This window comes from Phyllopteryx taeniolatus, chromosome 2 (assembly GCF_024500385.1).
Source record: "Phyllopteryx taeniolatus isolate TA_2022b chromosome 2, UOR_Ptae_1.2, whole genome shotgun sequence".
NCBI classification, from domain to species: Eukaryota; Metazoa; Chordata; class Actinopteri; order Syngnathiformes; family Syngnathidae; genus Phyllopteryx; species Phyllopteryx taeniolatus.
This window is the reverse complement of record NC_084503.1, coordinates 5,014,188-5,041,762: the sequence shown is the minus strand read 5'-3', so window position 1 is coordinate 5,041,762 and position 27,575 is coordinate 5,014,188. Positions and strand designations below refer to the sequence as shown.

At 47.6% G+C, this 27,575-nt stretch overlaps 4 protein-coding genes across 12 annotated transcripts; 1 reads left to right on the top strand and 3 right to left on the bottom strand.

The window, feature by feature from the left end:
* Positions 1 to 795: 795 nt before the first annotated feature.
* On the top strand, positions 796 to 13,474 carry LOC133468750 (plakophilin-3-like). 2 transcript variants are annotated; one of them, XM_061755052.1, is made up of 13 exons: positions 797 to 1,121; positions 5,264 to 5,340; positions 6,186 to 6,775; positions 7,146 to 7,269; positions 7,335 to 7,539; positions 8,115 to 8,274; positions 8,393 to 8,501; positions 8,575 to 8,739; positions 9,704 to 9,889; positions 10,107 to 10,260; positions 10,697 to 10,892; positions 11,358 to 11,445; positions 12,944 to 13,474. In XM_061755052.1, the coding sequence occupies exons 1-13, from the start codon at positions 911 to 913 to the stop codon at positions 12,983 to 12,985; spliced, it is 2,307 nt and encodes a 768-aa protein (XP_061611036.1). In that variant the 5' UTR covers positions 797 to 910; the 3' UTR covers positions 12,986 to 13,474. The 2 variants fall into 2 exon arrangements, with proteins under 2 accessions (XP_061611037.1, XP_061611036.1); XM_061755053.1 differs by lacking the exon at positions 9,704 to 9,889 and having other exon boundaries at positions 796 to 1,121.
* A 722-nt stretch (positions 13,475 to 14,196) lies between these two features.
* Positions 14,197 to 18,656, bottom strand: mtfmt (mitochondrial methionyl-tRNA formyltransferase). Of its 7 annotated transcripts, none has more exons than XM_061755417.1 (9): positions 18,255 to 18,656; positions 17,595 to 17,792; positions 16,920 to 17,042; positions 16,188 to 16,290; positions 16,012 to 16,090; positions 15,852 to 15,943; positions 14,864 to 14,942; positions 14,715 to 14,791; positions 14,197 to 14,629 (listed from the first exon to the last, which is right to left on the bottom strand). In XM_061755417.1, exons 1-9 carry the CDS (start codon positions 18,449 to 18,451, stop codon positions 14,435 to 14,437), a joined length of 1,143 nt encoding a protein of 380 aa, XP_061611401.1. In that variant the 5' UTR covers positions 18,452 to 18,656; the 3' UTR covers positions 14,197 to 14,434. The 7 variants fall into 7 exon arrangements, with proteins under 7 accessions (XP_061611401.1, XP_061611409.1, XP_061611381.1 ...); XM_061755425.1 differs by having other exon boundaries at positions 16,012 to 16,087; positions 18,255 to 18,645; XM_061755397.1 differs by having other exon boundaries at positions 14,715 to 14,942; positions 18,255 to 18,641.
* Positions 18,657 to 19,182: 526 nt separating this feature from the next.
* Positions 19,183 to 23,185, bottom strand: si:cabz01068815.1 (solute carrier family 51 subunit beta). Of its 2 annotated transcripts, XM_061755690.1 has the most exons (6): positions 23,062 to 23,185; positions 22,147 to 22,188; positions 21,270 to 21,641; positions 20,800 to 20,919; positions 20,199 to 20,289; positions 19,183 to 19,823 (listed from the first exon to the last, which is right to left on the bottom strand). In XM_061755690.1, exons 2-6 carry the CDS (start codon positions 22,184 to 22,186, stop codon positions 19,472 to 19,474), a joined length of 975 nt encoding a protein of 324 aa, XP_061611674.1. In that variant the 5' UTR covers positions 22,187 to 22,188; positions 23,062 to 23,185; the 3' UTR covers positions 19,183 to 19,471. The 2 variants fall into 2 exon arrangements, with proteins under 2 accessions (XP_061611674.1, XP_061611685.1); XM_061755701.1 differs by lacking the exon at positions 20,800 to 20,919.
* A 47-nt stretch (positions 23,186 to 23,232) lies between these two features.
* Positions 23,233 to 27,179, bottom strand: c2h16orf87 (chromosome 2 C16orf87 homolog). Its single transcript, XM_061755946.1, has 4 exons — positions 25,872 to 27,179; positions 24,381 to 24,480; positions 23,984 to 24,178; positions 23,233 to 23,904 (listed from the first exon to the last, which is right to left on the bottom strand). The coding sequence occupies exons 1-4, from the start codon at positions 25,935 to 25,937 to the stop codon at positions 23,786 to 23,788; spliced, it is 480 nt and encodes a 159-aa protein (XP_061611930.1). The 5' UTR covers positions 25,938 to 27,179; the 3' UTR covers positions 23,233 to 23,785.
* Between the last annotated feature and the right edge of the window lie 396 nt (positions 27,180 to 27,575).

Here is a 27,575-nt window from a genome sequence, read left to right as displayed (position 1 = left end):
AGAGAAGCCGGCGGCGTTTCTGGGTGTTGTTGATAAATGGCTTTTGCTTTGCATAGTAGAGTTTCAAGTTGCACTTCCGGATGTAGCGCCGAACTGTATTTACTGACATTGGTTTTCTGAAGTGTTTCTAAGCCCATGATATTCTTTACACATTGATGTCGGTTTTTGATGCAGTGCCGCCTGAGGGATCGAAGGTCACGGGTATTCAATGTGGGTTTTCGGCCTCGCCGCTTCCATGCAGTGATTTCTCCAGATTCTCTGAACCTTTTGATGATATTATGGACCGTAGATGATGAAATCCCTAAATTCCTTGCAATTGTATATTGAGGAACAATGTCCTTAAACTGTTGGACTATTTTCTCACGTACTTGTTGACAAAGAGGTGAACCTCGCCCCATCTTTGCTTGTGAATGACTGAGCAATTCAGGGAAGCAATCATGGCACCCACCTGTTCCCAGTTAGCCTGTTCACCTGTGGGATGTTCCAAGCAGATGTTTGTTGAGCATTCCTCAACTTTCTCCGTCTTTTTTTGCCACCTGTCCCAGCTTTTTTGGGAACGTGTTGCAGCATCCCAACTTCATTGCAATTGGGGTTGTACATAAAAGTACACTACACTACCCAAAAGTACGATCCACTATATAAAAGGACAGTGAACTTGTGCTGTTGGGTTGGTGGTCTGAACTGCAGTCCGTAAATCAGCAGGTCGACGACGGGCTCCGCCCCCGGGGCCCCACCCCCCCTGGCCCCGGGCCCCGCCCCTCCCGCCTCCTCTTCTCGGGCAGGACAGCGGCGTCTCCTCCCAAGTCAGTCCGAGAGTGAGCGCTGCCGGCGGCGGTTCGTCTTCAACCTCTCGCCCGGCTGTCGTCGCTCTCCCCCCGGGTTCTCGTCGACGCTCGGTGGCCGTGGCAAGATGAGCGCGGCGGCGGTCGACGGCTGCTTCCTGTCCGCCCTGCAGCCCAACTCGTCCCGCACCGCCTACGTGGTGCCCTCGGACGCCCGGTGTTCGGACGCCGGGGCCAAGGCGCGCAGGGTCCAGGAGCAGGTTCGCCTCCGCTTGGCCGAGAAGAAGTCGCCGTCGCTGGGGAGGCTGACTGACGACGACGCGCTGCTCGGACCGGCAGGTGGGCGCTGACTCATTTCACCTTTCAATTTCGCCATTTGGAGAAGAAAAAGAACAAAAACAACCTCAAAGTTACGTCTGTTGCACTTGTTGCGTTACGTAAGCTTTAAAACGTGCCAAATGGGGATCTTTTTTTTGTTTGCATAAACGTCCCTTTAGCGTTGTTCATTACATTTAAGTGACTTTTTTTTTTCTGTTTTGTTTTTAATATTCTAAAAACAACAAGTCATTTCACACTCTCAGAGTCTACATTACACACTTGTTGAGCTAAGCTAAACTATGCTAGCTCTCGTCGTGCTAAATCGACAAATGGACACGATTCCATCGAGGAGTAAAAACAAATTGAGTTCTTATGGATGGAATTTAACTTAGAAAAAGGACCAACAATCAATATATCAATCAGATAATTGACTTTGTGTTGAGCTCAGCGACGCTGCATTATCTCTACTTGCGCTCAATTCATCAATTGACGTTGTTGTGTGGCGATTCAAAACAGTTTGAGTTCAATTTTAATTGATTCAAAACATTAAAAAATATATACATATATTTTTTTTTTAAATCAAGCGAATTAGTCATACAGAAAACAAATTCCTACAGGAAGAAAGCGTAGCCTTTAGCTTATGCTACATAAGATGCTAACTTATATTTTGCAACGTGATCAAATACGCCTTTGGATAAACCGAATATTTTAAATGGCCTTGTACTCGCACTTGTGAAAAATTGCTTTTAATGCTCAGTTTTCAAAGGTATGAACTGAACGTTGTTTGCTATTTTGCTTCTCCTCTGCACTGATTGCGTGTTGAAGTGTCGTCGTGTTGTGCTTTGTGTGTTATGTGAGTTATTTTTTTTGTTTTTGCAGTAGATAAGGTGTTCATGTCCAAGGACTGAGCTTAAATCAACAACACTGGCGCGCTGATAAGGAATAAACCCTCGCTATATCAAGAAGATAGATTTTGTTTTTTTTTCCCACATGTACTAAGCAGCCAGTACTTGCCAGAAATCTAAAATTAAAAAAAACAATTAATGAAAAGCTAGTCCGTCTGCCATTTCGGTTTTGTAATTCACAACATATGAAAAAGACTTCAATGTGAACAACATAAAAGTGAACCGCGACATTGATGACTGTACAGTGTTGTCTAAAAATCCGGAATTATGGACTAAATGTGCTCACTTTGCGAGGCTGCATTGGCCCCATTTCCTGTTTTTTTTTTTTTGTGGTGACTTTTTATGCGACAGATTTAATTTTTTTTTCTAAAGGGGGGTGGGGGGGGAAGGGTGACAGTGGTCTTCCGTGACAGAAGGTCAGGAGCGTTGTCATGGTTTCCACTGCTGGGAAAAGGACCGCACGCAGACATCCTCTCGTCTCATTTGCCTGCGATGAGAGCGCAGGAGATTGTTAGCACGGAAACATGACTGCTCGTTAGCACGTCTGCTTGTTATCGCGCTACACGTTTGTTTGTTATGTTTATTCGCGGCTCACTAGCTGTTACATATTGACTTTGAAATATACTGTCAAATATGAAGCTTGTTCAATGCATTAAGTTTGTTCACATTCCTGTAAAAACGAGTGAAGTCAAAGATCTGTTGCGGGAATTTGCGAGATTAATATTAAGCAAATGCCGAAGGGAATGTGAACGGCCACTGATCAAATACACTTTTGCAACCCCTGCGTTCGAGGTCTCTTTTGAAATCGTCTTTAAACACTTTACAAAAGGACAATTTGGACAAGTTGTTCAAGGGAAAAACTAACATGCTGAAGTGATTTGAAATCTTTATTTGGTTACAGAAGGGAAAGTGTTTCGGACTGTTGTTAAGCCTAAAGTCAATGCTGTTTAGCAGTGTCGCTTTTGATGCGCCCGTGGCTCAAAATGTGGCGGCGGCGAAGCGAGGCGGTCGGCTCCCGTTGCCACTCGCTCACTTATCAGTCGCGCTATTTGGGAACGTTGTCCTCAGCCTGCCCGTCGGCTGAGAAGTCACATGAACGTCAAAGGTTTCGCCCTCGACGCCCCTCCGTCCGAAATGTTGACCCATTCAAGGGTGCGAGCTCATCGTGTTGATCCGACCGCTGTTTGCCAAAAAAACAAACGGGAAAATTCCTCCCCGGTCATCCAGCTTCAAATTGTTTGCCTGACCCAAAAGATACCCTCTAAATCTACAATTTGGAACAGCTCACTAGCGTGAAAGATTGAAGTCTTTTTGCTTTGTATTTGGCTGCTTCTACTAAGCCAGCTAGTTAGCCTAGCTTCTAGTCATCATCTGCCACGATGTGTTGAATGAATCGTGCATAACGTATGCTAGCTTATATTTGTGCCCTGCGATTGTCCGGCGCCCAGTTCAGGGCGTACCCCGCCTCTCGCCCAACGTCATCTGGGATTGGCTCCAGCGCACACAATCAACATTTATCCATGCGTTTTGGGTGAGAGGCAGGGCCTAACCCTGGAAAACAAGCATTCACATTCAGGTGAGTGTGTTACTTCAACGTGCGCGTCTTCCAAAAGATTTTTTTTTTAAGGAAGAAGAACAATGAGAGTTTTGATAAAGGCGACAATGCGCTGCCGAGTGTGGGAGGACGTGCTGAAGATAGACACGCACACACACACAAAAAAAAGATCATTAGCGGTTAGTGGCTGGAGTGTGGAGCGGCTCTCAAGTGTCATAAATCAACAAGAGCAGAAGATGCGCCTAATTACAACGTGAAGATTCCAAGTGAATTCCTTGCGGGCTATCAGCATTGCGGGTCCCCTCCTTCCTTCCTTCCACCCCCTCACGGCCGTGGTAAATCACTTCAATCCTTCCAGCCCGTTGAAGCTGAACAGGAAGCGTGTCAGCGTTCCCTGGAGGTCAGAGGTCGCCTGGCCCATTAACATTCTTCACTCAAGCCGCGTCTGGCGCCGTGTTTACTTTTGTTGACCTGCCGGAAAGCGGCCCGTTGCTTCTTATCAGATCTCGGGAGCGCTTCTAACTTCCAGAATCCAGTGGGATTTTAGAAGCGCAACATATGCATGTATTGGAACAAACCTCGCAATCAATCAATCAATCAGAAAGCAATCTTTATTGTTCATCTTCTCATGTTGGCCAATTGTATGCTTCCGAGTGTGTGAGAACACTTTTTTTTGTTCCCTTTGCACAAGGAAAGCTCTGTGCGGAAGAACAAACATGCCGGTGACTTTTAACGGCACCAACAGAGGAAAAATTCCCACAGATGCTCAGAAAGTCTTCCACGATGTTTCGCTTTCTGTTGGTATCCCAATTTTATGGGTCAAACTTTCTTTCGCTCTGGAGCTTCGTCCATCCTCGCTGACTGTGTCATTGTGTGGGCGGAGTTATGTAAATGAGCCAAATCGTGATGCCAGAGGCGGGCGAAAGTGCAGTCAATTCCTGTTGGCTTCCCACTTTCAAGACACCTGAATAAGTGTGGCACAAAAATCAAAACTGAACTGCGGTCCGGCGGGGGCGGTGGCGGGGCCCGCCATGGTGGTCTCCGGCCCCGCTTTTGAAGTCGGTGCGTCTCGGAACGATTGACAGATGTCTCGTATCGATTCCGTCGCGTTGTCGAGTCAGTCGCCGCTTTCATTGTAGTTGGAGCATTCCTGCGTTGACATGTGACCCAGCGAGGCTTTGGCTTTGGCGTGCGGCCCGGAGACCCTCCCTCGCGCCCCCCTGCTGACCCTCCCGCCACCTCCGCCTTCCTCCCGTCCTGCTGGAATGCTGCGCACCTTCCTTTCTGTCAAGCCCACTCACAAGACCTCAGACGGGAGTCTGCAACGTTTGGAAGTCCTGTCGTGAGGAGACCCACAAAAAAAGTCTTAAGTGGGCGTTTTGGTTTGAAGCAGCCATTTAAAAGTCTCCAGAAAGCATACGTGGAAAGATACGCACACGGGAAGGCTCCCATTGGAGTCGTTTGGAAGCTCATTTTGGCCTTTTCAAGGTCACGAGTTTTGGGGGGCAATTCAGCTCATCAACATGAACTTCGGTAGACGTGTTTGTCACGCGTCCACCCACAGAAACGTCTGAAGAAGTCGTACCCGAAAAGACAACCGCAAGTCTGCCATTTTGCTTTTTACAGGAGGCGTCTTGAATTAAAAAAAGTGGTCAATCTGGCTGAAATGTAGCGCATGTGTGCGTGTATTTGCGTGTGTCCAGGATGCGAGTACAGCCTCCCCGCCGCGAGAGGCTTCAGCTCCAGATCGATGATCCACGCGCCGAGCCGCATCATGGCGGTGAGTACTCGCTCGTGTGCATGATGTCATAGTACTATTATGACATGATGTCATTCTGACATAACAATAACACCCCAAATAGTTGACGGAGCAGCTCACAGGCTGAACACACCCTTGCGCGTTTGAGAGGAAAGCAAAGCGCTCGACTCCTCGCCAAAGCGATCATGGATCCACTGTACGCCCACGTGATTCTTTCTGGTGCTTTCCCGGCTGCCGTTTGCTGTTTGGAGCCTCGGAAGGCGGAAGCGCGATTAAAGCGAGAACAATGAAAGCGGGGAGGGGAGCGGGAAACGCAAACATTTTGCGTTTCATTGGCCGGCGCAACAATGCGAAGGCCACAAGTCGGCTTCCTGTCGAGAAGGAACGCGGCCCAGGTGGAAAAGCACCTTGCGGGACAATTCGGAACCATGGAAAGCACCACGCCTTTCTTTTTCCAAGTCAAAATGGGGCCAAAGGGTTTTTGTTTGGCCCTAAAAACGGAAACTCAGCTTCATACTTGTTGTTGTTCGTGTCCGTTCACACATGCGACGTTACCGTCTGCCCGTCTGTTCGCGTTGACGGAAACGAGCGATCGTCGGAGGCGGAAGGTCTGCGGGCATTTTGAAGCCGCCAGCCGTTTTTACCAGTCCGTTCTGAATTTGATCAAGGGGACCCGTGAACATGCAAATGTAAATGTGAATACGTCCGCGGACTTCATCCGCCCCCGACATAGTACGTGGGGGGGGGATTAGCAATATATAACAATTGATTTACGAAAATGACGATGCGCCACCGTAGCTTTGACGCTGAAGCTGCATTCTTTGTCCGGTCGCATCCACACATAACGAGAGACTGCATTTGTCCAGGTACCCACGATGCCTTCCGGCGGCTTCTCGTCTCGCTCGGCGGTGGAGACCTCCTCCAAGGCGCGGGCCAGTGTGGCGCAGAGCAGCTTTCAGACTCACGGCGGCCGCAGCCGCCGCACCAAGTCGCTGTGCCAGGCCGAGGTGCCCGATTACGGGGCGCCGCCTCCAGACAACACCGTGCCGCCGCACCCGTCCGGCACCCTGAGGCGCACCCTCAGCGGCACCCTGGCCCCCCAGGGACCGCGGTGCGGCTACTGGCCCGAGGAGGAGATGCCCGTCCACTTCACCTACAAAGGCCCCTCGCACCGCACCATCAGCCGCATCGCCAACCGACAGCAGCACGGCGCCGCCTACGGCCAGGACGGCTGGGGGACGAGGGGCGACGGCTGGGGGGCTCACCAGGCGCCGCAGTGGCACGTCCACCGGCCGAGCCACACTTTGGGCTACCGGAGCTCCGTGCAGCACGCCGCCTCCATGCAGAGGGTGGCGTCCGTTCAGCGCGCCGCATCCGTGTGCACCGTCCGCAGCGTCGGGAAAGGATTGGACGTCTTGGACGGAGCGTCCATTCACAGCAACGACCGACTGGGAGGGTGAGGTCCATTGGCGTCGCTAGGCTGATTTTTTTTTTTTTTTTTTTTTTTTAAACTTCTCAAGCCCCCAAAAGATTTGATATTAATGTATTAATTTAAGCCATCAAATTATTATAAATTGATCAGTTTGAACATTTTATATCTTCTCTTTGTAGTGTATTCAATTAAATATAGGTTGAACATGATTATCAAATTAGTTAACAAGTTTAACACCACGTCCCAACTTCATTGGAATTGGCGTTGTACTTTCACTATTTTTTTCTTAATTATATGATGACGTCTCGTAACTTTTTTTTTTTCTCTTAACGACTTTCCCATCTTTAAAGTCACATTTACATCATGTGTCCCCTCTTAACCCGTGTGTTTGTAGGATGGAAGGACTGGACATGCACACCGCCGTCAGATACTTGTCCGAACCGGACGCCGCTTTACAGATTCTGGGCGCCGCCTACATTCAACACCAGTGTTACCATAGCAACGATTCCAAAAACCAGGTACTCCTTTAGCTCCTTCTTTTTGTTCTTAAATTGTTGATCCGAGTTTGTTGTGACCCCGCCAGGTCCGCGTTCTCCAAGGCATCCCGGTTCTGGTTCAGCTTTTCTCCAGCGACAACCTGGAGGTGCAGCGCTTCGCCACGGGCGCCACACGCAACCTCATCTACGAGAACGCCGACAACAAGGTGGCGCTCATCGACGCCGGCGGGGTGGCGCGCCTCGTCGCCGTCCTGGGAGAACCGGACGAGGAGCTCCGGAAGAACATCACAGGTTGGTGGTGTCGGAGTGGATGTTGTGGAGAATCGCGGATTCTTTTGCGGAAAGTATTGTCACGAAAAAAAGTCACATTTGATGTTATGTAACTGGTTTTGGTGTGTTTTTGGACCTTTTAATGGTGATGTACAACAGCGGGTTGAGTTTAGGGCTGAAACGATCAACAAATATTCCCTAATCACTATGTAGGGATTTTTATCTTGTATCGCGAACTATGTAGTTGACTCGAGGGCTGAAATGATGAGTCAAACGTGATTTTTAGTGAACTATACTGAAAACGAAAGCCCCTGCTATGAATCGCAAAGATGCGCTAACAATTGGCTCCCCCTGATTGCGCACAGGTGCCGCAAGATGGTGGCAAAGCACTTCAAATGGAGAGGATCATAAAGTATCAACACCATGCATGTAGAACGTACACAATAATGGACCCAAACAACTGTATTCAGGAGTTCGATGACATGTACTTGCTTAAAAACCCGTCATACAGCACTGAACGTCGAATCAGCGCGGCGGTTGACAGTAGCGCCTGATGCTGATGCTAATGCGATGCTAACGTAACGTAACGTCCGCAGGCGTGCTGTGGAATCTGTCGTCCAGAGACAACCTGAAGGAGAAGCTGTGCAGGGAAGCTTTGTCAGAGCTCAGCAGTAAAGTTTTGATGCCTCTTTGTGCCAGCGTCCCCCTCAGCCCCTCCGAGAAGGACGTCTTCCACAACACCACCGGATGCCTCAGGTACGCACCATACACGCGCAGCGTGCACATGTCTGTCTGGCCGTTCACATTCACACGTAAGGTAAACACCGTGGTGCTTGCCGTGATTCTCGCGAACACGTCCTGTGTTGCTGTGCAGAAACTTGAGCTCAGTAAACCAGAGGACGAGAGATAAGATGCGGGACACGCCAGGTCTGGTGGACTCGCTGGTGTCTTACATCCAGCAGGACGTCAGCGCTGATGACAAGGTAGCGGAGAAGAAAAACATCTACTGTCCATCTACCACTTCTGCTTCCTTTTATTCCTCGTCGTCGTCTTCAGGGTTTGGAGAACTCCGTGTGCGTGCTGAGGAATCTGTCCTACCAGCTGTACTCTGAGCTGCCCCACTCGGTGCGAGTTCGCCTGGAGGGTCCCAGCAGAGGCTCCGCCCCCAGAGACACTGAGGCCATGGGCTGCTTCCCCATGTACAGCAAGAAGAACGCAGAGGCGAGTCCTTGCACCCGAGACCTGAGACACGAGTTTGCAATTTGAAAACCGTTAGCAAGATTTGAATGTAGCGTCACTTCACTAATCCCGCCCCCCCCCCCCGCCCCAGAATCTGACTAAAGCCGCTCTCGGTTCTCAAACACGCCCATTCGTTACGGCAAGCGTGATGGAAGTGCGCTGTCCCGCTTCAGCGAAATAGCGGCGCAGGCAATACTTAGCTAGCACGTGCACCGGAAACAAGCCGACGTTACTTAGCCACGGCCGCTACATTGGTCGCGTGACTTCTTTGTAATGGGGCGATGCCGCACACTTGCGGGTTTCGGGACTGATCCCGGCCCGGCCCGCCTCTTCCGCTCCGTCCATCTCTTATTTCCAATGCACTCAAATTTCACCGAACGAGTTGAATCGTATCATTAAAGCATATTCATCCGCGTCGGGAGCCGGGTTCAAAACGGACCGATTGTCTAATGCGTAGCTAGCGTAGCTATAAAAATGTTAGCGCGCTCATTCTTTGGTCGAAAGTACAAGATCTTCCCTCCCGCCTCGACGACGTGGACGCGTGCAGTATGTCATCAACTCTGCTCCACCTCAGAAACCGGAGAAGTGGGCTCAGGTCCGCGGGGAGCGTCGGGTTCCAGTAGAACAAGAGAAGCCGGGAGAGGTCGCGTTACTCTCGTCTATAGCTCGCCGCAGCCAAAGTTCCATACGTACTGCATGAGTGAGCAGCAAGAGTCTGCTTCTTGTCACCATGCACCCATCCTTCCATTTTCTCGAGCGCTTAAGGACAATTTAGAGTCTTCGCCGAAGCTAACGTACGGGTTTGGAATACGGGAGCAATTTGGCATAGCTGAAAAACCCACACGAGAGTCAAACCCAGAACCTCTGAACTATAAGGCAGACAATTAGTAGCAGTTCTGAGTAGCATAACGCTTAGATTGCTCTGTCGATGTTTTTGTGTGCGCAGCATCAGCGCAACCAGAGTCTGGCCATCCTGGCCGAGGTGTCGCGAGCGCCCCGCGGCGCCGAGTGGCTGTGGCACCCCCGGGCGGTGGCGCTGTACAAGCAGGTCCTCCGCAACGGCGACGGCACCTCGGCCGGCAGGGAGGCGGCCGTCGGGGCGCTGCAGAACCTCACCGCCGGAGACGCCAGGGTAGGCGACGAAGCTTCTCGGTGACCGTTTGGTGACAGGCGTCGATAAGTCCATTTCGATTTGTTTTCAAGAAATGGGGGAAAAACAACATCATGGTTTCAGTCCAGGTCGCATTCTGCCACCCGGACGTATCCACCCGCGCCTGTTGTTTCCAAACATTCCGAAAAGTCCGTTAGCGACGGCTAGCTGTTAACGAGGCGCGTCCCGTGCCTTTCAGTGGTCGTCGGTGCTGAGCGCGGTGGTCCTGGAGCAGGAGAGGATGTTGCCCACCCTACTGGACCTGCTGGACACCGACAACGAGGCCGAGCTGCGGGCGCTAACCGCCCTGCTGAGGAACCTGGCCAGACATGCGCCCAACAAGGACCTCATTGGTCAGTCACTCGCTTGACGTTAGCGCTCTATAGATATAGCTGTAGCCTTCTTGGGATCCTGTTCAATTGATTCCTTCCAAATTAAATAATCGCCAGTTTTTGCAAGTGTGTGCTTCCTGATATGTATTTGGAGACTTCCAGAAAGTTTGACCAAATTTGACCAAAAAGAGTTGCGCACTTCAACGCCAAATTGGGTGGACGTGCGGACCTGCGGAAAGCTATCAAGAAGCAACGTCTGGAATGCAACAGGAGGGCAGCATACCCGCTGTTAGCATGTTAGCATTTGACCCGTTCGCTTTTGACCTACTCCCAGTCTTTTAATAGTTTGAAAGGCAACACTTTTGTTACTTTAGAGGCTCGCGGCAGGCAGACCGAAACCGAACTGTCCGGCTCGGTGAAAACTGAACAACCGACGTTCTCTCGTTTGCCCGCGTAGCCAAGAACGCGGTGAACGTCCTGGTGTCCAAGCTGCCCGCCGACGGCCTTCAGAAGACGCCGTCCGGCGAGGCGGTGGTCAACATCTGCGGCGCCCTCAATCACCTGGTCACCTGCAGCTCCCTGGCGGCCCGCGACATCTCCTACTTCAACGGCCTGCCCAAGCTGGTGGGCATCAAGACGGCCCACGACAACAGGTGGGCGGCGGAGGACACTGACAATGGTTTTCGACTTTCTGTATTTCAGGTCAAAACAAGTACAAATTGTCTGAAAAACAAGTTGCCTTTTAGGCGAAGATTCCTATTTTAAAAGTTTTGACTCGAAATTTCACATTATGGTTGAAATGCCATAGACGGGCGAAGGGAAACATTATAATAATGCCAAACCTTCAAACGACTGCTGCTTTCAAGATCGTGTAACGTGAATTCAGATATTTGTGTGTCCAAACCTTTTTGTTTTCTTCTCTTCTATGCGCGTCGTGTGCATAGCGGGGTCACTCTGCACTGTAATTGTTGCTAATGAATGTTTATTGCTGGGCTTCTCGCTCATGCGACTTTGGAATTTCCTCCTCGTTATTCTCACTGCTTCCCACGCTTTGTCACCGCGCGCGCGTGTGTTTGTGTGTGTGTGTGTGTGTGTGTGTGTGTGTGCGCGTGCGGTAGCTCCGGAGGTCTTAAAGCTTCCAGAGCGGCGTCCACGGTCCTCTGCAACATGTTCCAGTACAGCAAGCTGCACAAAGACTACAAACTGGTGAGACAACACAACGCGCCGCAACACTCACAAAGGGTTAGGGTTTGAAAGTCTCCTTTCAAGCCTGCAGTAGGGTTTCAAGCAAACTGGGCTGAGGACGGCAAAGTCAAGTTTTGAGGGGGTGGGGGGGTGGGGGGTGCCTGTCTTTTTGGGCAGTAACCGTGATTTAGTAGAAATGCTCCAGAATGAAGCTTTGTGTGAGAACAAGAGCGCTGCAGACATCTGTTTGCCGTGGCCATAAACCCTCCCGGCAACGAATGTGTGCGTGCGCGCGTGCGTACGTTTTAGGGTACAGTAAATCCAGCGCGTGTGAGGTTTTTACAGTTTTGTCCGATATTGTTCTCCTCCAGATCCAAGAATGTGCTCCTGCCAACCAGACCCGAACGCTCCGTTCGGGTCTGGTTGGCCTTTCCAATTTGACTTTTAAGCAAAGCTTACGGTTTTCAAACAAAGGTTTTTTTTTTGTTTGTTTGTTTTTTTGGGCGGATGTTGTTCTCCTCTTAACTCAAGCGTCTGATCCAAGAATCCTCAGTATTTTTGTTTTTTTTGCATCACGTCATCGTGTCGAGTCAGCACTGCGCGCGCGCGCACGCACCGAACGTAGCCCCTGAAAGAGGCGGTGCGGTGCCGTCTCGATAAACGTGAGCTACGACTTGTCGGAATGCCGCCGTTCGCTGTGCAACGAGGGACAAAACGAGAACAGAAAGTCCCAACGTCGCGCACGAGCAGTTTTGCACATTGCGCTCGTGCGAGTACAGACGGTCAAGAAGAGCGCCGTACCCGGCTGGTTTTAAGGCTAGGTTTCAAAGTAGAGTCAGGGTTTTTAAATTTGTAAACAAAAGTTACGGTTTTTATTTGGGTTTCAAGCTAGATTCAGGATTTCAAATTGCAACGGTTATCAGGAACGGTTTCAACGTGGAGTCAGAGTTTTAAACCTGGCAGGTATTCAACACGACATCGCCGCCTCCACTAGCTTAATGCTAACACACAATGAGAAACGCCATAGACAGGCTGGTGAAGCTAGCATCGGCACCGCCATCTTATATTTGAACACAAACAACGAAGCAACACACGTAGGCAGAGATAACAATACTCCCAGGCATATATGCTTTATCCTCTGCAAAGAACGACGAATATTGACGCAGCTTACTGAGGAACTACGTATATCTGTAAGTCTGTATTATCCGCAACACGTGGCCAGGGCGTGCGAACCAGGCGGAGCAGCATAATGTCCATTGACTTGAAGCAAAAACTATTTAATTCATTGCAATCTATTTCGTGACGTTATTACTAGGTTTTCATGAAGTATTGTAGCTAGCTATTTAGTTAGCTATTTGATAGCTATTTATCTTGTTATATAAGACATTAAACAAATACAATTACACACCATGTGTTTCATCGAACCGCATAAGTCCGCTAGCTAAATGCTAACACATAATAATCAAACGATAACTCATTTGGATCTTTTTTTTTTTTGTTCTTTCTTCGTCTCTTTCAGAAAGGATTTGCACGTCGAGACTTTGCGGACGCCACCATCTGAAAAAAGGCGACTTCCGTAAACACAAAGTCAGCTAACCGTCCTAACATGGCCGAAACAGGAAGTGACCGCCTGAGGAGCCGCTCCTCCAATCGACGTCTTTGTGTCCGTGACGACATTCTCACTAATCACTAAAACATTTTTGATAGCTACTTCTGACATGACAAACAGTGCGCATGCCAGAACACCGGATGGCGATGTTTACGGCCCCCTCGAGGGGGGGGTCGCCACCGCAACTAACGTATGTAGATGCTACGCTCGTCAATGACCGTCGCTCAGTAAACACATGACGGACATACTGCGTTTACTAAAAATGAAAATACATTTTGTGATTTAAGGCCCCTTAAGGGCAGTCGCCATCTTAACTAATGTTTGTGTTTGACATTTGGTGATTTATGGCCCGCGATGCGGCTGCCATTTTAACTAACAGAAACAAAAACAGTAACCGTTTTGTTCAGTGAACTCTATTGGGTAATTAAAACGTACACGTTTGATGTTTTGTGTTTTATGGCCCCCTAGAGGCGGGCACCATCAACAGCAACGTCAAAGTTTTGTCAATGAACGTGTGGAAATTTAACAAGATGGCGGTGAGGAAAGTGCTTACAAAAGGTGAACTCTGGAAATACGTTAATTTTGATTGCAACTTGGTGATTTATGGCCCCCGTAGAGGCGAATCGCCGTCGTGGCTCATGTGAATGTTTCATTCGTCGATGAAAGCCGCTCAGTAAGAACACGTTTACATTTTACAAGATGGCCGTGAGGGAAAGTGTTTGCGCAGATGATTTCTGGAAGACATTTTGATAAAATTGGTTGAATCGTGCCCCCACCCTCGGTGGTTGCCATCCTAACTAACAGAAATAATAGTAACCGTTTCCTTCAATAAACACGACTCTGTAATAAAACGTTATTTGTACAAGGTCACATTTGATCTCAATTTGGTGATTTACGGTCTCTCGCCATCGCCGCTGATGTAAACGTTTCATAAATACGTGACTGACCATCAAACTGTCACACGTTTGATCAAATGTTTTGTGGCAGTCGCCATGGTAACCAACGCAGGCGTGTCGTTCGCCGACGAGATTGCGTTCAGGACCGCTGGGAAATCGGAAACAGGGCTTACTGCTATGCTAAGCTAGTCTTTGTGAATTGATCATAAGACTGATTACAAACCTCATCTTTGGGGGAAAAAAAAAATACAAATGTGCGATTACAACTTCTTTTCAAATGTGTAATTATCAAAATGAGTAATTGAATTAGACTGTTTACACGTGCCGAAAACGTCTGGCGGCACCCCGTCACACTCTATTACATTATGACGTTAGCGTACAATTCAAAGGTGTGACGTGATGTGTCGCCACGGCGACGGACGTCATGAGAACAGTCGTGTGTTGAGTACATTGTTTATTGCGACTCTGAAAAAAAGTCCAAAATATTGGCGACGTTCCCCGTTCTTCAGGAAACACCCGTCGTGTTTTTGTGGGCGGGGTCGCGAAGCGTCTCGCAAGTCGACCCGCTCCCTCCCCTTGGCGGGCTGACAAACGCGGCGGCGGCGTGCGGCCTCATCGTCCGATGCAAGTAGCCGTTGTAAAAGTCGGCCGCCGTCATACGCTTCCTCAGGACCACCGCCTTGAAACCCACCCAGCCGTCCTGAAAAACAAAAAACAAGAAGCACCGTCGATAGTTCATACAGAGCAAACGCGAGTGCGTCCGAGCGAGTGAGCGATCGAGCGACCTTGCAGCGGACGGCCAGCGCGTCGGACTCCTTGCGAAAGGTCACCGAGCCCGGCGGCGGCCGCTCCCCGCGCTCGTCTGGAAAGCACAAAAGAAACGTCGATGTCCCGACGAGGGCGAACGCGACGCACGGGCGGGAACCCGACTCGCCTGCCAACGAGATGTGGCACCTCCCCGCAAAGTCCAGCAGCTTGATGGTGGCCCCCATCCACGTGGTCCTCAGGGGGATCTGCGCAAACCACAGACAACAAAGTCACGTCCAGACCAGCACCAGTTTTTGCCCCCTAAATACACTTTTTTTTTTTTTTTTTTTAAATCTGTTTTTGTGTGTTTTTAAAGGTGGGAAAACAAAATTGAATAAAAAAGGTGGTGATTACGAAAAAGGATATTGAGGAAAAAAAATCTTTTCAAAAGGTGCCTACCAAAAATCAATTGGGGGGAAAAAAAGGTCTGAGTGCAAAAAATATTAATAAATGAAAAAGCTATGATGATTATGGGAAATAATGTTTAAAAAAAGGGTGGGATTATTAAAAACAAATGCAAAATCCTTTCAAAAAAGTGTGAAGATGACAGAAATATATTTTTTAAAAAGGTGATATGAAAAATACAATTACAATTTTTGGTTAAATCTGTGAATATGGACTTAATGTATTGTTGAAAAGATTTATTTCAGTGTAAAAATTTATTTTAAAAGTGTAATTACAAGAAAATGTTAAAGATAAAGGGAAAAATTGAAAATACAAAGTAAAAAAATGTCAACTACAAAATCATTTTTAAAAAGGTGACTATTGGAACAAAATCAAAACTGTACGATAATAAAAAATTAAAAGGTGATTACAAAGAAAAAGGTATAAATTGTGTGATGATTTTTAAAAATCTGACGATTATGAAAAATATTTAAAAAATGATTAAAACATTTTATTATTTTTTTTATTTTTTTTTAAAGGTGTGACTATGACAAAACTGTGAGTGCGAATGGTTGTTTGTTTGTATGTGCCCTGCGATTGGCTGGCGACCAGTTGAGAGTGTACCCCGCCTCCCGCCTAAAAAAAAATATGTAAGCTTTCGTGTTTTAAAAAAATGCAAACTTTTAATGTTTGGCCGTAACGGCGAGATGATCACGCCGCCGCGCGCTCACCCGCGACCCGACGGCTCGGTAGAGGCGGTCGATCTGCTCGCACGTCTGCTCCTCCCACACCAGCCGGCTCGCGGAGACGCCGATCTTCGGGGCTGTCGGAAGAACGGGAAGCGTCGGTCCTTGGCCGAGCGACCAGACCCGAACAGGAAGCCGCTCATACCGAAAGTGACGCCGGTCCGGCTCTGCTCCCACTTGTCGGCCATCTTCTGAGGCAAGGTCCGTAACGTGTCCAGGAGCTGCTTTGGCGAGAAAAGTGTCGGTTGCCGACGATCACGTCGTGAGAACCCGAGCCGGGAAAAACGCCGAGAGCCGACGCCACGTTCGGCGTCGACCTACCAGCCGAGCTCCTTTAGCGGCGAGGACGTCGGAGAGCTCGTCGGCCGTGCCGCTCTCGGGGATCCGGTGGAGAACCTGGTTCAGGATAGGACCCGTGTCGAACCTGAAGGCAAATGGACAGCACTAGGTACTAAAATAAATACCATTGTTGTCATTGTGCTTTTTCGTCAATATACATGCGCACGTGCTATACTGCCCCAGGTGGCCAGAAGGAGAAGCACAATGTACACTGAATTGGCGCAACAAAAATGCGACAAAAACTTTTTAATTTCTTTACGTTCCATTTAACGATGTCAATGATCTAAGTGAACTTGCTAGTGACCCAGCGATGTGGTTAACGTTAACGTCTATCCACTTGACTATGACTGAGCGTCGGAAAGCCGCAGCGGCGTCACCACCTGCCGTGACGGCGGTGAGGTTCTCGAATCTCAAACATGGTCTGGATATGTGCACGCGCGTTTGACGCTGGACGTCACACGAAGATTTGATGATGAAACTTACGAAGATCGTCACAACTAAGCTGCAGTAATATTAGTCATGTTTTGCAGAGGATAAAGAATATATGCCCACGGGTATGATTGTATATTCTGTCTGAATGTTTTGCTGTGAGATGTGTTCAAGTATAACGCAGCCCAACTTTATCTTTATCGAGCACTTTACCATAAACTTCAGCTGGGACCGGCAAATAAACATTTTGACACCCATCCCCGGTGGAACGTTCTTCCCGTTTACCTGTGAGGTCGCATCTGCATGATGGTCACTCCCGTCACGGCGTCGCCGTTGAGGATGGTGTGGAAGATGGGCGCGGGACCGCGCCAACGAGGAAGAAGGCTGGGATGGACGTTCAGGATGCCACTGACGCACACACACACAAAAAAACGTGACAACAACGCAACATTCTCCATTTTTACCTAAAACACAAATCGAGTGAAACACAAAATGGATCAATCAAACCGTATAACGACCAACGCCTGCTAGCTTAATGCTAACATATAATGCAAAACGCCATAGACGGGCTAACAGAAACGCAGTGAAGTCGACTCCCAGCGTATTCGCGGTTCGCCATTATGCAATCATAATTATTTGCAGATTTTCGCTATTTGCGGGGGATGGAGACCAGGCCCGACCGCAGGAGTCCACTGTCAGAACTTCTGAACGTGCAAACAGAGAACATGCAGAACTGAGAAAAGCGGTGTGTCGTTGCGGATGGATGCCACAAGGTGGCAAAAGACTCACTTCAAATAGGAGGCTCATAAAGCACCAACACCATGCGTCCGGCATGTACGCAATCATGACGACATGTTACATCAACAACAACAAAAAAACACCTTGACTTGAGGTTCATCAATCGTATTACTACAGAGGACAAAAAATAAAAATCCGTCCATCGGGCGCCATCCCACTCACCACGGGAACTGCTCGATGAGTTGTCGCTGGAGCAAACGGCCGAAAGACACCACCACGCCCACGTCGAAGCGTCCGTCCGCGTCGCCCGGCGGCCATCGGTGCAGCCGGAGACCTTCGTGCCGGGCGAAGTTGGCCACGGGAACGCCGTCGCTCAGCGTCACCACCTCCAACGACGACACTGCGCCATCCGCACGAACCCTACCGAAAACGCCGTTCGGTTATATTTAACTTTTTGGTACAATACATTTGCACGTCATCCGATTGTTTTTTTTTAATGTTCATTCGGTTAAAACATTTATTTCACTTTTAAGTGGTCTCGAGGTGCAACAATTAATCAGTCACCAACTAATCAATTACCAAACTATTTTGATAATTGATTCATCATTTAGAGACACTCTTAACTTAAAATTGTCCAAATTATCTGAACAGAGAATATTCTCAAATTTTTATATATTATAATATTATCATGTTCTGATTATCTTTGTGTTTAATCAAAATAAGGAAATTTGCAAACATTTGTCTTTACTTTGGAAACCAATTATTAAATTTTTTGCAGCGTCATTTAATGGAGGGGGGAAAAAAATAGTAACTTAGTCATAACTTATGTTTGTGCATTTGTGCAACTGTATAATCGAATTGTGCGTATGAGGTGGTCTTAACCTGTCCCCCGCGAGGACCTTGAGGGACTCCACAGCGAAGAGATCCGAGCCGAAGAACAGGAGCCTCCACGGGGGTCCCGACGAGCACGGGCGCCTTTGCGGCCCCACCGGCGTCCGCCCCGCAGCCGCCCAACCGCCGGGCCGGAAGAGTCCGAGGACAGCCAGCGTGGCTCCGGCCGCCCCGCCGACGCTCCGCATCCTCACATGGGGCCTCAAACTCGAAGCCTGGCCGGGCTGTCGAACAAAAATACGAATAATAACAGGAAACGTGAAAAAGGTTTAAGGTTAAGATTGCAGTTAGACGGCAGCTGAGGGGGACATGGAGGCCGCCATGTTTACAGACACACTTCCGGGTTTTCTCTTCTTCGTCGGAGGGTTTGTCTTACGTGAGCGCCCCCTATCGCGATTTACTCGCACACTCCACTAAAAATAAGTTGATGAACTTTTGCTCCTTTTCACTCCTCGAACGTCATTTCTTCCTATTCTTCGCAAGATATTTACGTACTGGAATCATTGTTCAACGGCGAAATAGTTCGCATTTTAACGAGGTCATCGTCTTTCTTATTCTTCGTGCCACCAACGATGAGTCGAAGCTTCATTCTGAGAAACAGTGACCTCTGGTGGCAACTATGCGCAATTGTTTGTTTGAATTTTAAATGTCATTATCTATTATTTGTCCATTTATTGTGTAAATTATGATGCATAAATGTAATGGTATAAACCATTACCATATGCCATTGAATTCAGGCATCACCAATTCAGTTGATCATATTTGTGTATATTAATAAAGTAGGTTATACATTTTTTGTTAACAAATAAAAATAATATTATTCTTGTTCTGCTTTGGTGTAAGTCAATAGATAAATATTTGTAATATGTATGTTTAACATGTATGTTTAAACAATTACATAATAAAAGGCTAATATAAATGTATTTAAAGTATAACTTTATTGACACGGAGCAGTACAAATACTTTAGTACTTTATTGACCACTTTTACATGCACATACACGAACAAACCAGCTGTAACAAAAATAATATTTTGTTTTATCTATTTTATTATTTAAATGACACATTTGCACACCCATCAAGTGTTTTTTTTTTTTTTTTAATTTCAATTATTCTGTGGTGACCTGATCATCATCATCATCATCATCATCCTGTCAGTTAAAGTAAATGCACAGACGCTTCAAAGGCTTTAAAGTGAAAATGTCAAAGTTCAAGTAGACGTCGTCGTCGGTCGCGTTGATGTGTCTGGCCCATCCTTCATCTCCTCCTCCTCTTCCTCCTCCTTGTCGTCGTCCTCGCTCGGCTGGGGCAGCTCGACCTCGGCCTCGGGCCCGTCCTCGACCGGGGCGTCGGTGTACAAACACGAAGTGTTTCCGTCCTTCCATGTCACCACGATGCTGCCCGCTTTCATCTCGCCGGTGTCGCCGTTGCAGGGCGTCGCCATCCGCGGCGTCCGTGCGCCGCAGTCGTCGTCGCCGTCGTCGCCTCCCGGCCACGTCCGGTCTTCGCCTTTGTGGGCCGCCGCCGCCGCCTCCTTGTACTTGGCGATCTTCCTTCTGTTCCTGTGGAGTCGTGAGTTCATGAGTTGAGGTGCAACAATTCATTGATTCATCAACAACTAATTGATGGCCAAACGAATCAACTGTCAACTATTTTGATCATCGATTATTTGTTTCGACACCGTGTCCAAATCCTCCGATTTCAGCCTGTTCAGATTGAATATTGTCTGATTTTTGTTGTCCTCCATGAAAGCAAACTGATTATCTTTATCTTTTTTTCTTCAAAATAAGACATTAGGGGGGAAAATGAGCAACATTTTTGCTGATTTTATGACGTTACGGGTGTCGATAATAATAATAATAATAATCGATTCTAAAATGTTCGATAGCGGCAGCCCTATTGGCGAGGCGTGTCCGTTTGCGTTAGCATTAGCACACCTGCTAGCCATGGCGCCCATTCCCAGCAAGAGAAAGCCGACCAGAAGGCAGACGAAGGCCAAACCCAGCAGCACGAACTTCCACACAGTTGCTGTAACAACAAAGTTAAAAAAAAAAATCCAATCAAAAAACACATTCGAGTGAACCTGTTAAGACTTCATGTGAACATTTATGTACATTTGACAGAAAGAATACCGTACGTCAAAAGTACTCGTCGTCATGCTCATATACAGCAGTAGAAGACTTAACAACAACAACAACAACAAGAAGTTTAGCTAACAAGTGAATGTGCCTTCGAAGGCTTCCCATTAGAGACGCTAGTTCTACCACACTCCCCTGTTATTATTTTCCCATTCACAAATGCAAGTGTCACTTTATACAGTTATGCCAACATGTCTGCCTCGATGACTTGTTTGGTTTGGCGCCAAAATGACTTCAAAGACCTCCCTGAATGACCGTTTCAAGGAGAGTTCCGATTTTTCCAAATTTGCCTCGCTATTGCTTATCGTGCGGTAGCGGAATCAATATTAGCTGTTGAGCGCGAACAATTTCTTATGATCAGATTGACAGCAAGTGCGGCCGAGCGCGGCGGAGTTCTTACGATCTTCGGCGCGATAAAACCATCGCAGATATTCTTTCTGTCGCTCCGTCACGGTGGCCTCCTTCTCGGCTCCTCCTCCCGCCGCCGCGCGTTCGTCGTCCGGCGACGCTCGACGCGGCCCTCGAGTAAAAATCAAAGCGTCAGCGCTCAGCGATCGTGCTGGACCCATTCGTTCGTCCATCCACCAATGATTCGAATCAAATCATCCATCATTATTCATTCTTAATTCATTGAATAATGTACCTATCAGTTTGTTCAGTCATCCATCCCTCATTTATTCCTCATCCATTCATCAGGTCACGCACGCATACATCCTTACATCATTCGTTCCTATCCATATCCTGGCCTTCTGCTTTGAGACCGGTATCCATCAATTTCTTGAATAATATGATGACTTAATGAAACATTCCTATGGTTCGTCAATCATCGACCCATCCATTCTTGTATTCATTCATTCATCCGTGCCTTACTGAATTTGTTGTGTTTGCAGAAGTTTCCTTCTTCTTCTTCGGCGGCTCCTTCACGCGTGTCGTGTTTGCCGGGCGCAAGTCGCCACCAGTTCACAGAGGGCGCCGTTGGCGAGCCGCTGCTGATCAGCGTGTCCCCGTCACACATCCACTGTAGCTCCGCCCCTTCGCGACACGGCAGCGTGACGCGGGGCTGGCCCGCCGCCAGACACCTGGACGTGAGGACGGACGCCAGCAGGCCGCGACCTTTCCACGCCCACTGCTGGGCCTCAGAGGACGGGCGGCAAGCACGCAGAACCGGCCTGCCGGTTGCATACCGACGCTCCTCCAAACAGCTGTCACTGTAAGGATGGCGCACCAGGAAAGCTCCGCCTCCTGACGACATCGCAGTCGCATTAGGACGATGTCATTAACGACATTGGGCCATATTCTCCCATTGGTGTGTACGTTTTTTTAAAATGATCCGGTAATGGCTTCTCACCCGCCCAAGAGGCGTGACTCGTTGAAGTCTGAGGCTGGCCGCAATTCCCGGAGCGTGGAGTTTTTTTCCCCGAGACACGTGAATGTCCATTCGCAAAATATATCAGCGTAGCGAATAGACGTTAATTGCCGCCATTGCCGTGCACGCCGCTCCAACACTTTGTTGTAGAACATGTTTTTTTGTAACTGTGTATGAAATAAATAAAAGTCATTTTATTAGAACACTGCTTACGACTACTATTACTACAGCTGCTAAATGACAGATTTGCGTTGAAGGGAGAGTGCACGCAGCCAGAAAAGTGCGCGGCTTAGACACGTGGGAGAATATGGCCTCTTGTGCCGACATCGTCGTTGATATTACGCTGACGCTATTTGAATGCGTTTCATTTTCATTTTTCACCTGAGAGGAAGACGAAGAGAAGCACGCGGCCACCAAACATGTCTGAAAGGCAAAACGTGGACATTCATGGATCTTCGTTTTTCGCGTGCACTTACGGTGCCACGAAGAACGCCCCGATACCCTTCTCAAATCACAGTTCTGCCACTTTAATGTTCAACGTCATCGAACAAATATATCAGACAAAGCTAACCCAAGCGACCATAAAATGCTGTTTTTAAATGGTAATGCTGTTTTTAAATGGTGAATCTATTTCTTAAGGAAAGAAAACTATTCAAAGTTCCCCTGCTCTGTGTGGAAAAAGTAACGGCGCCCAAAACCAAAGAACTGGTTCCGGCATCCTGAGCAGCAACAACTGAAATCAAGCGTTTTCTACAACTGCCAATGAGTCTTTCACATGCCTGTGGAGATATTTTGGCCCAGCTGGCCACTCCTGAGAAGATTCACCACTGTTCCATGTTTTCTCCGTGTGAGGTTAATGGTTCTCTGGAATCGTAAAGCTTTAGAAATGGCTTTTGTAACCCTTTGCAGGCTGTTTGCTGTCAATGACTTCATTTCTCGTCCGTTCTGGAATTTCTTTGGATCGTAGCATTTTGTGGCGGCTTTTTTTAGATGATGATAAATGGAATTTTATATTTCATCTGGTGAAAAAAAAAATCAGCTTCGGGACCAATTTGTGTCGCTTAAAGCCATAAATGTTTTTTTTTTCGTCATTTAACCAGCTTCAATTGGTTCAAATTGAAATACATATTGATGAGTTCAATATATATAACAAGAAATGAATGAATGCGTGTGGTACATTTGTCCTCATAAAATATGAAATCAGGCTGACTCGATAAATCAATCGATCATTCTAGTCTATGTTGTATTAGGGGACTTGTGAAAATACAATTATAAATGGGGAACGCGCGTACTCACTGTGACGTCGTGGCGGCTTCTGTGTGGAGTGGCAGGCAAGTGGAAGTTTCTTTTGGGTTGCACTTCCACACTGACAAAGTCCAAAGTGTCTGTGTGGTTACTGTTTACACGAGCGTTGTGTGTGTGTGTGTGTGTGTGATATGCAACTTTTGTCCCCATTCGACTCCTCGGTCAAAGCGCGGCGGCCCTCGGCTGCAAACATTTTTATTTTTACAACGGAGGTCAACGACATCACGGTGACGAGGAGGAGAACACGCTAACCACGAGTTGAGCGACTCAAGGCCTGACATGGATTCATGGCAGGGGGGGAGTAGAGCTGTGTCCATTCCCAAGTCATCCAGGTCTTGGTACTCCGCAACGGTCCAATCAAGCAACTGTTGGTTGGACTGCTCCAAACAACATGGTGACCACACCCACCGAGCCCCATATAAGGAGCTAACAGCCAACAGCTCAAGTCTTAAGAACTGAAGAAACCCTTTGGATTAAAAGTTGACGACGAGAACAGTGCAGTTGCCTCGAATCGACCTTTGCGCGAGGGGGAGGAGCTAGAAGGGAATTCGCAAACGAGATGCATTTTGACAGTTTCCACTAGCGATACCGCTTGCGTCAAAACTTTCAGCGCGGTGTTGTAGTTTATTTCCAAGTATGTGTAAGATCGCTTCAACTCCTCAATCCAAAGTCCTCGTAAATGTCCGCCGCCGCCTCGCGTCCTCGTTGCGGACGGCTACAAGATGAGCGTCTGAGCCAGGATCTTGCGGTTGATTTCAGCCAAGGCCACGGAGAACACGAAGGCTCGCTCGTCCGACAGGCCCGCGTACACGTCCACTTCCTTCTCTTGTTTCTCTAAACGCAGCAAACACGCGTGTCAGGAATGCACACGCAGAGACAAACGCATCGTACACGCGCGCGCACACAAACGCACCTTTGTCATCGTCCTGTTTCTTGAGTCCGACGGTCTTGGGTCTCCCTCGGCCCCTCCGGATGGGGTCCGATTGGTTGTTGGCCCTCGGCTGCTGCCTCCTCCCGTCCCCCCCGTCGCCCCCCCCCGGCGTCAGGCCGCAGTCCAGACGCTCGCGCCGGATGCGCTCCGTGCGCCGACGCTTGCATTCCAGCTTGTCTGCAAACACACGCACAAAAACGGTTCCACACAACCGTCAACTCCTTGCGGACGTCCCTCCGAAAAGGCTCTTCGATACTTCCTGCATTCCGTGTCCTCTAAAAGTTCGGTTTCCAACATCCGCTTCGGCTCCAAGCATTCATTCGGCGTACAAACTGTTTTCGTGCTACTGCTGTTTCGGTTAGCAACAGGGCGGACTCACCGGCCGCGTTTGTGGGCGAGCACTCGTTCAGTTTGGCGTTGAGGAGCTTCCTGCTAATGAACACGTAGCCGCACGGGCACGACTTGCACGCCACGGGAATCTGAAACGAACACGGAGCGCCAAGTTCATCACTTCCTGGCACCCTCGCAGGACACAGCAACACCGTGTGGATGGGAGCGGAAGTGCACGTGGCAGAGCCAACTTCCGTTCAAACTTTGGAAATCAGCAAGAAAATCAGGAATAACATATATATACATTATTACTAATAACTTTTGTACATTTGTATTTATCCTAGTAAGCTAATTTGTGACATTTAGCAATATGCTAATTACTGTGCTCCATCGATTGAATATTTTGACCCTCTTGCGTCATAAAAACTGGAATTCCAAGCAGGCCTCACTATGACACATTACGAACACATGAATACACACGTGGTCAAGGGACGTTATTAGCTTCGTAAAGCATTGTTTTTGAATCTGAAACGAACACGGAGCGCCAAGTTCATCACTTCCTGGCACCCTCGCAGGACACAGCAACACCGTGTGGATGGGAGCGGAAGTGCACGTGGCAGAGCCAACTTCCGTTCAAACTTTGGAAATCAGCAAGAAAATCAGGAATAACATATATATACATTATTACTAATAACTTTTGTACATTTGTATTTATCCTAGTAAGCTAATTTGTGACATTTAGCAATATGCTAATTACTGTGCTCCATTGATTGAATATTTTGACCCTCTTGCGTCATAAAAACGAATTCCAAGCAGGCCTCACTATGACACATTACGAACACATGAATACACACGTGGTCAAGGGACGTTATTAGCTTCGTAAAGGATTGTTTTTATTGTTTCTTTTGAATATTGATCAAAGAAAAGTCATAAGTACATTTGTGAAAAAGGCCAACAACAAAGACACAGCAAAAAAACGGTATTTAACCAAATTACGAGTGATGATTAACGCAAGTTTTTCATACATATCCGAAAGGAAGTAGGAAGAATATAACTTATCTGTTGCTAGTCTGCATTCTAGTTTCAATATCGCCACATTATTTTCCACATACTGCTGCCATAACACAATATTATACACGATAGACGACCCGTTTTAATCCGTAATGCATACAGCTGGGCAGTCATTTCGAATGGTAAGTGTCGGAAGATTCTGAGAGGGTTTTGTGTGATTTCCCGAGGCGACATTGCGACGCCGTGAAAATCATCGTTTCAAATATCAAGGCGGCATTAAAGCACACGGAACAATCGTCGCCAACGCGAACATTGGAATTATTCGCAGTCGAATTTTGAATTGAGGGGTTGTTTTTTTTTTGGGAGGGGTGCAATTTCGACATACAAAAAAAATAAAAAATAAAATAATAATAGGACGTGAGGACGACACTGGCGCCAACGTATTTCCGCTTCAAACCAGCTAACGCCATTTCTTTTTAAATATACAAAAGACACCAAGCACGGATGAAATTCAGACATTTGTGCTCACCTGTTGGTCGCATTCGGGACAAGATTTCGTAGCCATTTTGACTTTCTTTGTTTTATTTGTCGACATAGTCTTGACAAAAACAACTGCTCGCCTCGTTTCGCCAACTCGTCGTCCTCGTGTGCATCAATACATGACGCACTCCGAGCCAAAAATAAAATACGCAACGCAAGTTTATTATTAAACAATCTCGACGGCCGGAGCGGCGGCACAAATGACAACATTAAAATAAAAAAAAATAAAAAAAAGCCATCATTCAACCTCCCCGAGCTGCGCGCATGCGCACACGGGGACCTTGAGCTGCTTTGTGGCGTTCACGGACCGTGGGGAAATGAAGCATTTCAAGCGTCTGGCTTTTTAGGTGAAAGGTTACGCAGAGCAATTTGAATTAGACCCTTATTATTCAGTTTTTAAAATCATGTTACTCTACTCACTCGTCTGACGTGACTATGAAACATTTACTAAACACACAACTAAAGATGTTCTTCATGTTATGCGGGCTTCCCAGTTCACTGCCGAACAATATTACGTCAATGCTTAAATAGTTGGTCGTGTAAAATGATATAAGCAAGTCTCATACGCTTTTTAGCCTCAAGGAGCTCGGCTAATTGCTGCTTGTTGTCTCGCTATTAAGAGGAAGACGATATTTGCCTTTGACGCAATTTCCTGTTGAGACCAGGCCCGAAGTATCGAGACGCATTTTGCATTTGAGCGGTCTTCGAGGTCAAATGTCGGCGACATGCTTTCCTCACAATTTCTCCACGTGGAAGAGCCATTGTGAGTTTCGCATACTAATTCAGGCTGTTCCAAGTTGCCTGCGGCCTTCATTTCCGAAAACGACGACAAGCAATAAAACCAGATCGATGGCAACTTCATCTTGTAGCGTCGGATATTATTATTCATATTTCACTTTGCCTGCGAGCGTTGTACAAACGCTGTCGTTGCTGTGCTCATTTATGTTATTATTTAGCACCGGGCGTGCCAGAGGCATCGCGACCTATGACCCCTCCCGGCGCCGGTTGCTCATTTTTGTTCTTCCGGCCACTTGTAACGTGTAAGCAGTAGAAGAAATGTTACCCCAAAAACAAAAATGGAGATTCGTGTTTGTCATTTACGGACTAGTTGCGGGTTCAAGTTCGCACGTTCTCCCCGTGCCCGCGTGGCTTTGCGCCCACAAAAACACGCGCGGCGGGTTGAACGAAGACTCTAGTAGGGAAAATTGACGAATGGCTGTTTTCATACGATCTTTATTGTTCCTAGCTTTTGTAAAAGTGGGTCAAGATTTAGCTGGTGACGACAAAAAAAAAAAAAAAAAAAAAAAAGACTAGCGTTAACCTGGAACCGCAAGTTGAAACAAATGAAGACAAACCCTTGCTCATTTTCACAAACGAATGTTGAAATTCTTCTTATACAAAGGCGTAGAAAACAAACAGCCAATTTTCCATTGAGATGTGAGACGCTCAATATATTAACTTTTAATAGTTCAATATATCGATAATATAGTGCGTATGCAAAACTAACAAAAAGCAAGTAGATTGTTAAGACTGTATTACTCCCGTTAGTGACGAGCACAATTCTTACTGACTCCCGATTGACAGGCGAGCGTGCCGCCTCAACCAAAACAAACAAACAAACAAAGACGAGCAGGCGGTGGAGAAACATCCGCAAATCATCTCGTGCACGAAGCGCGTGGACGTCATTTTTGCG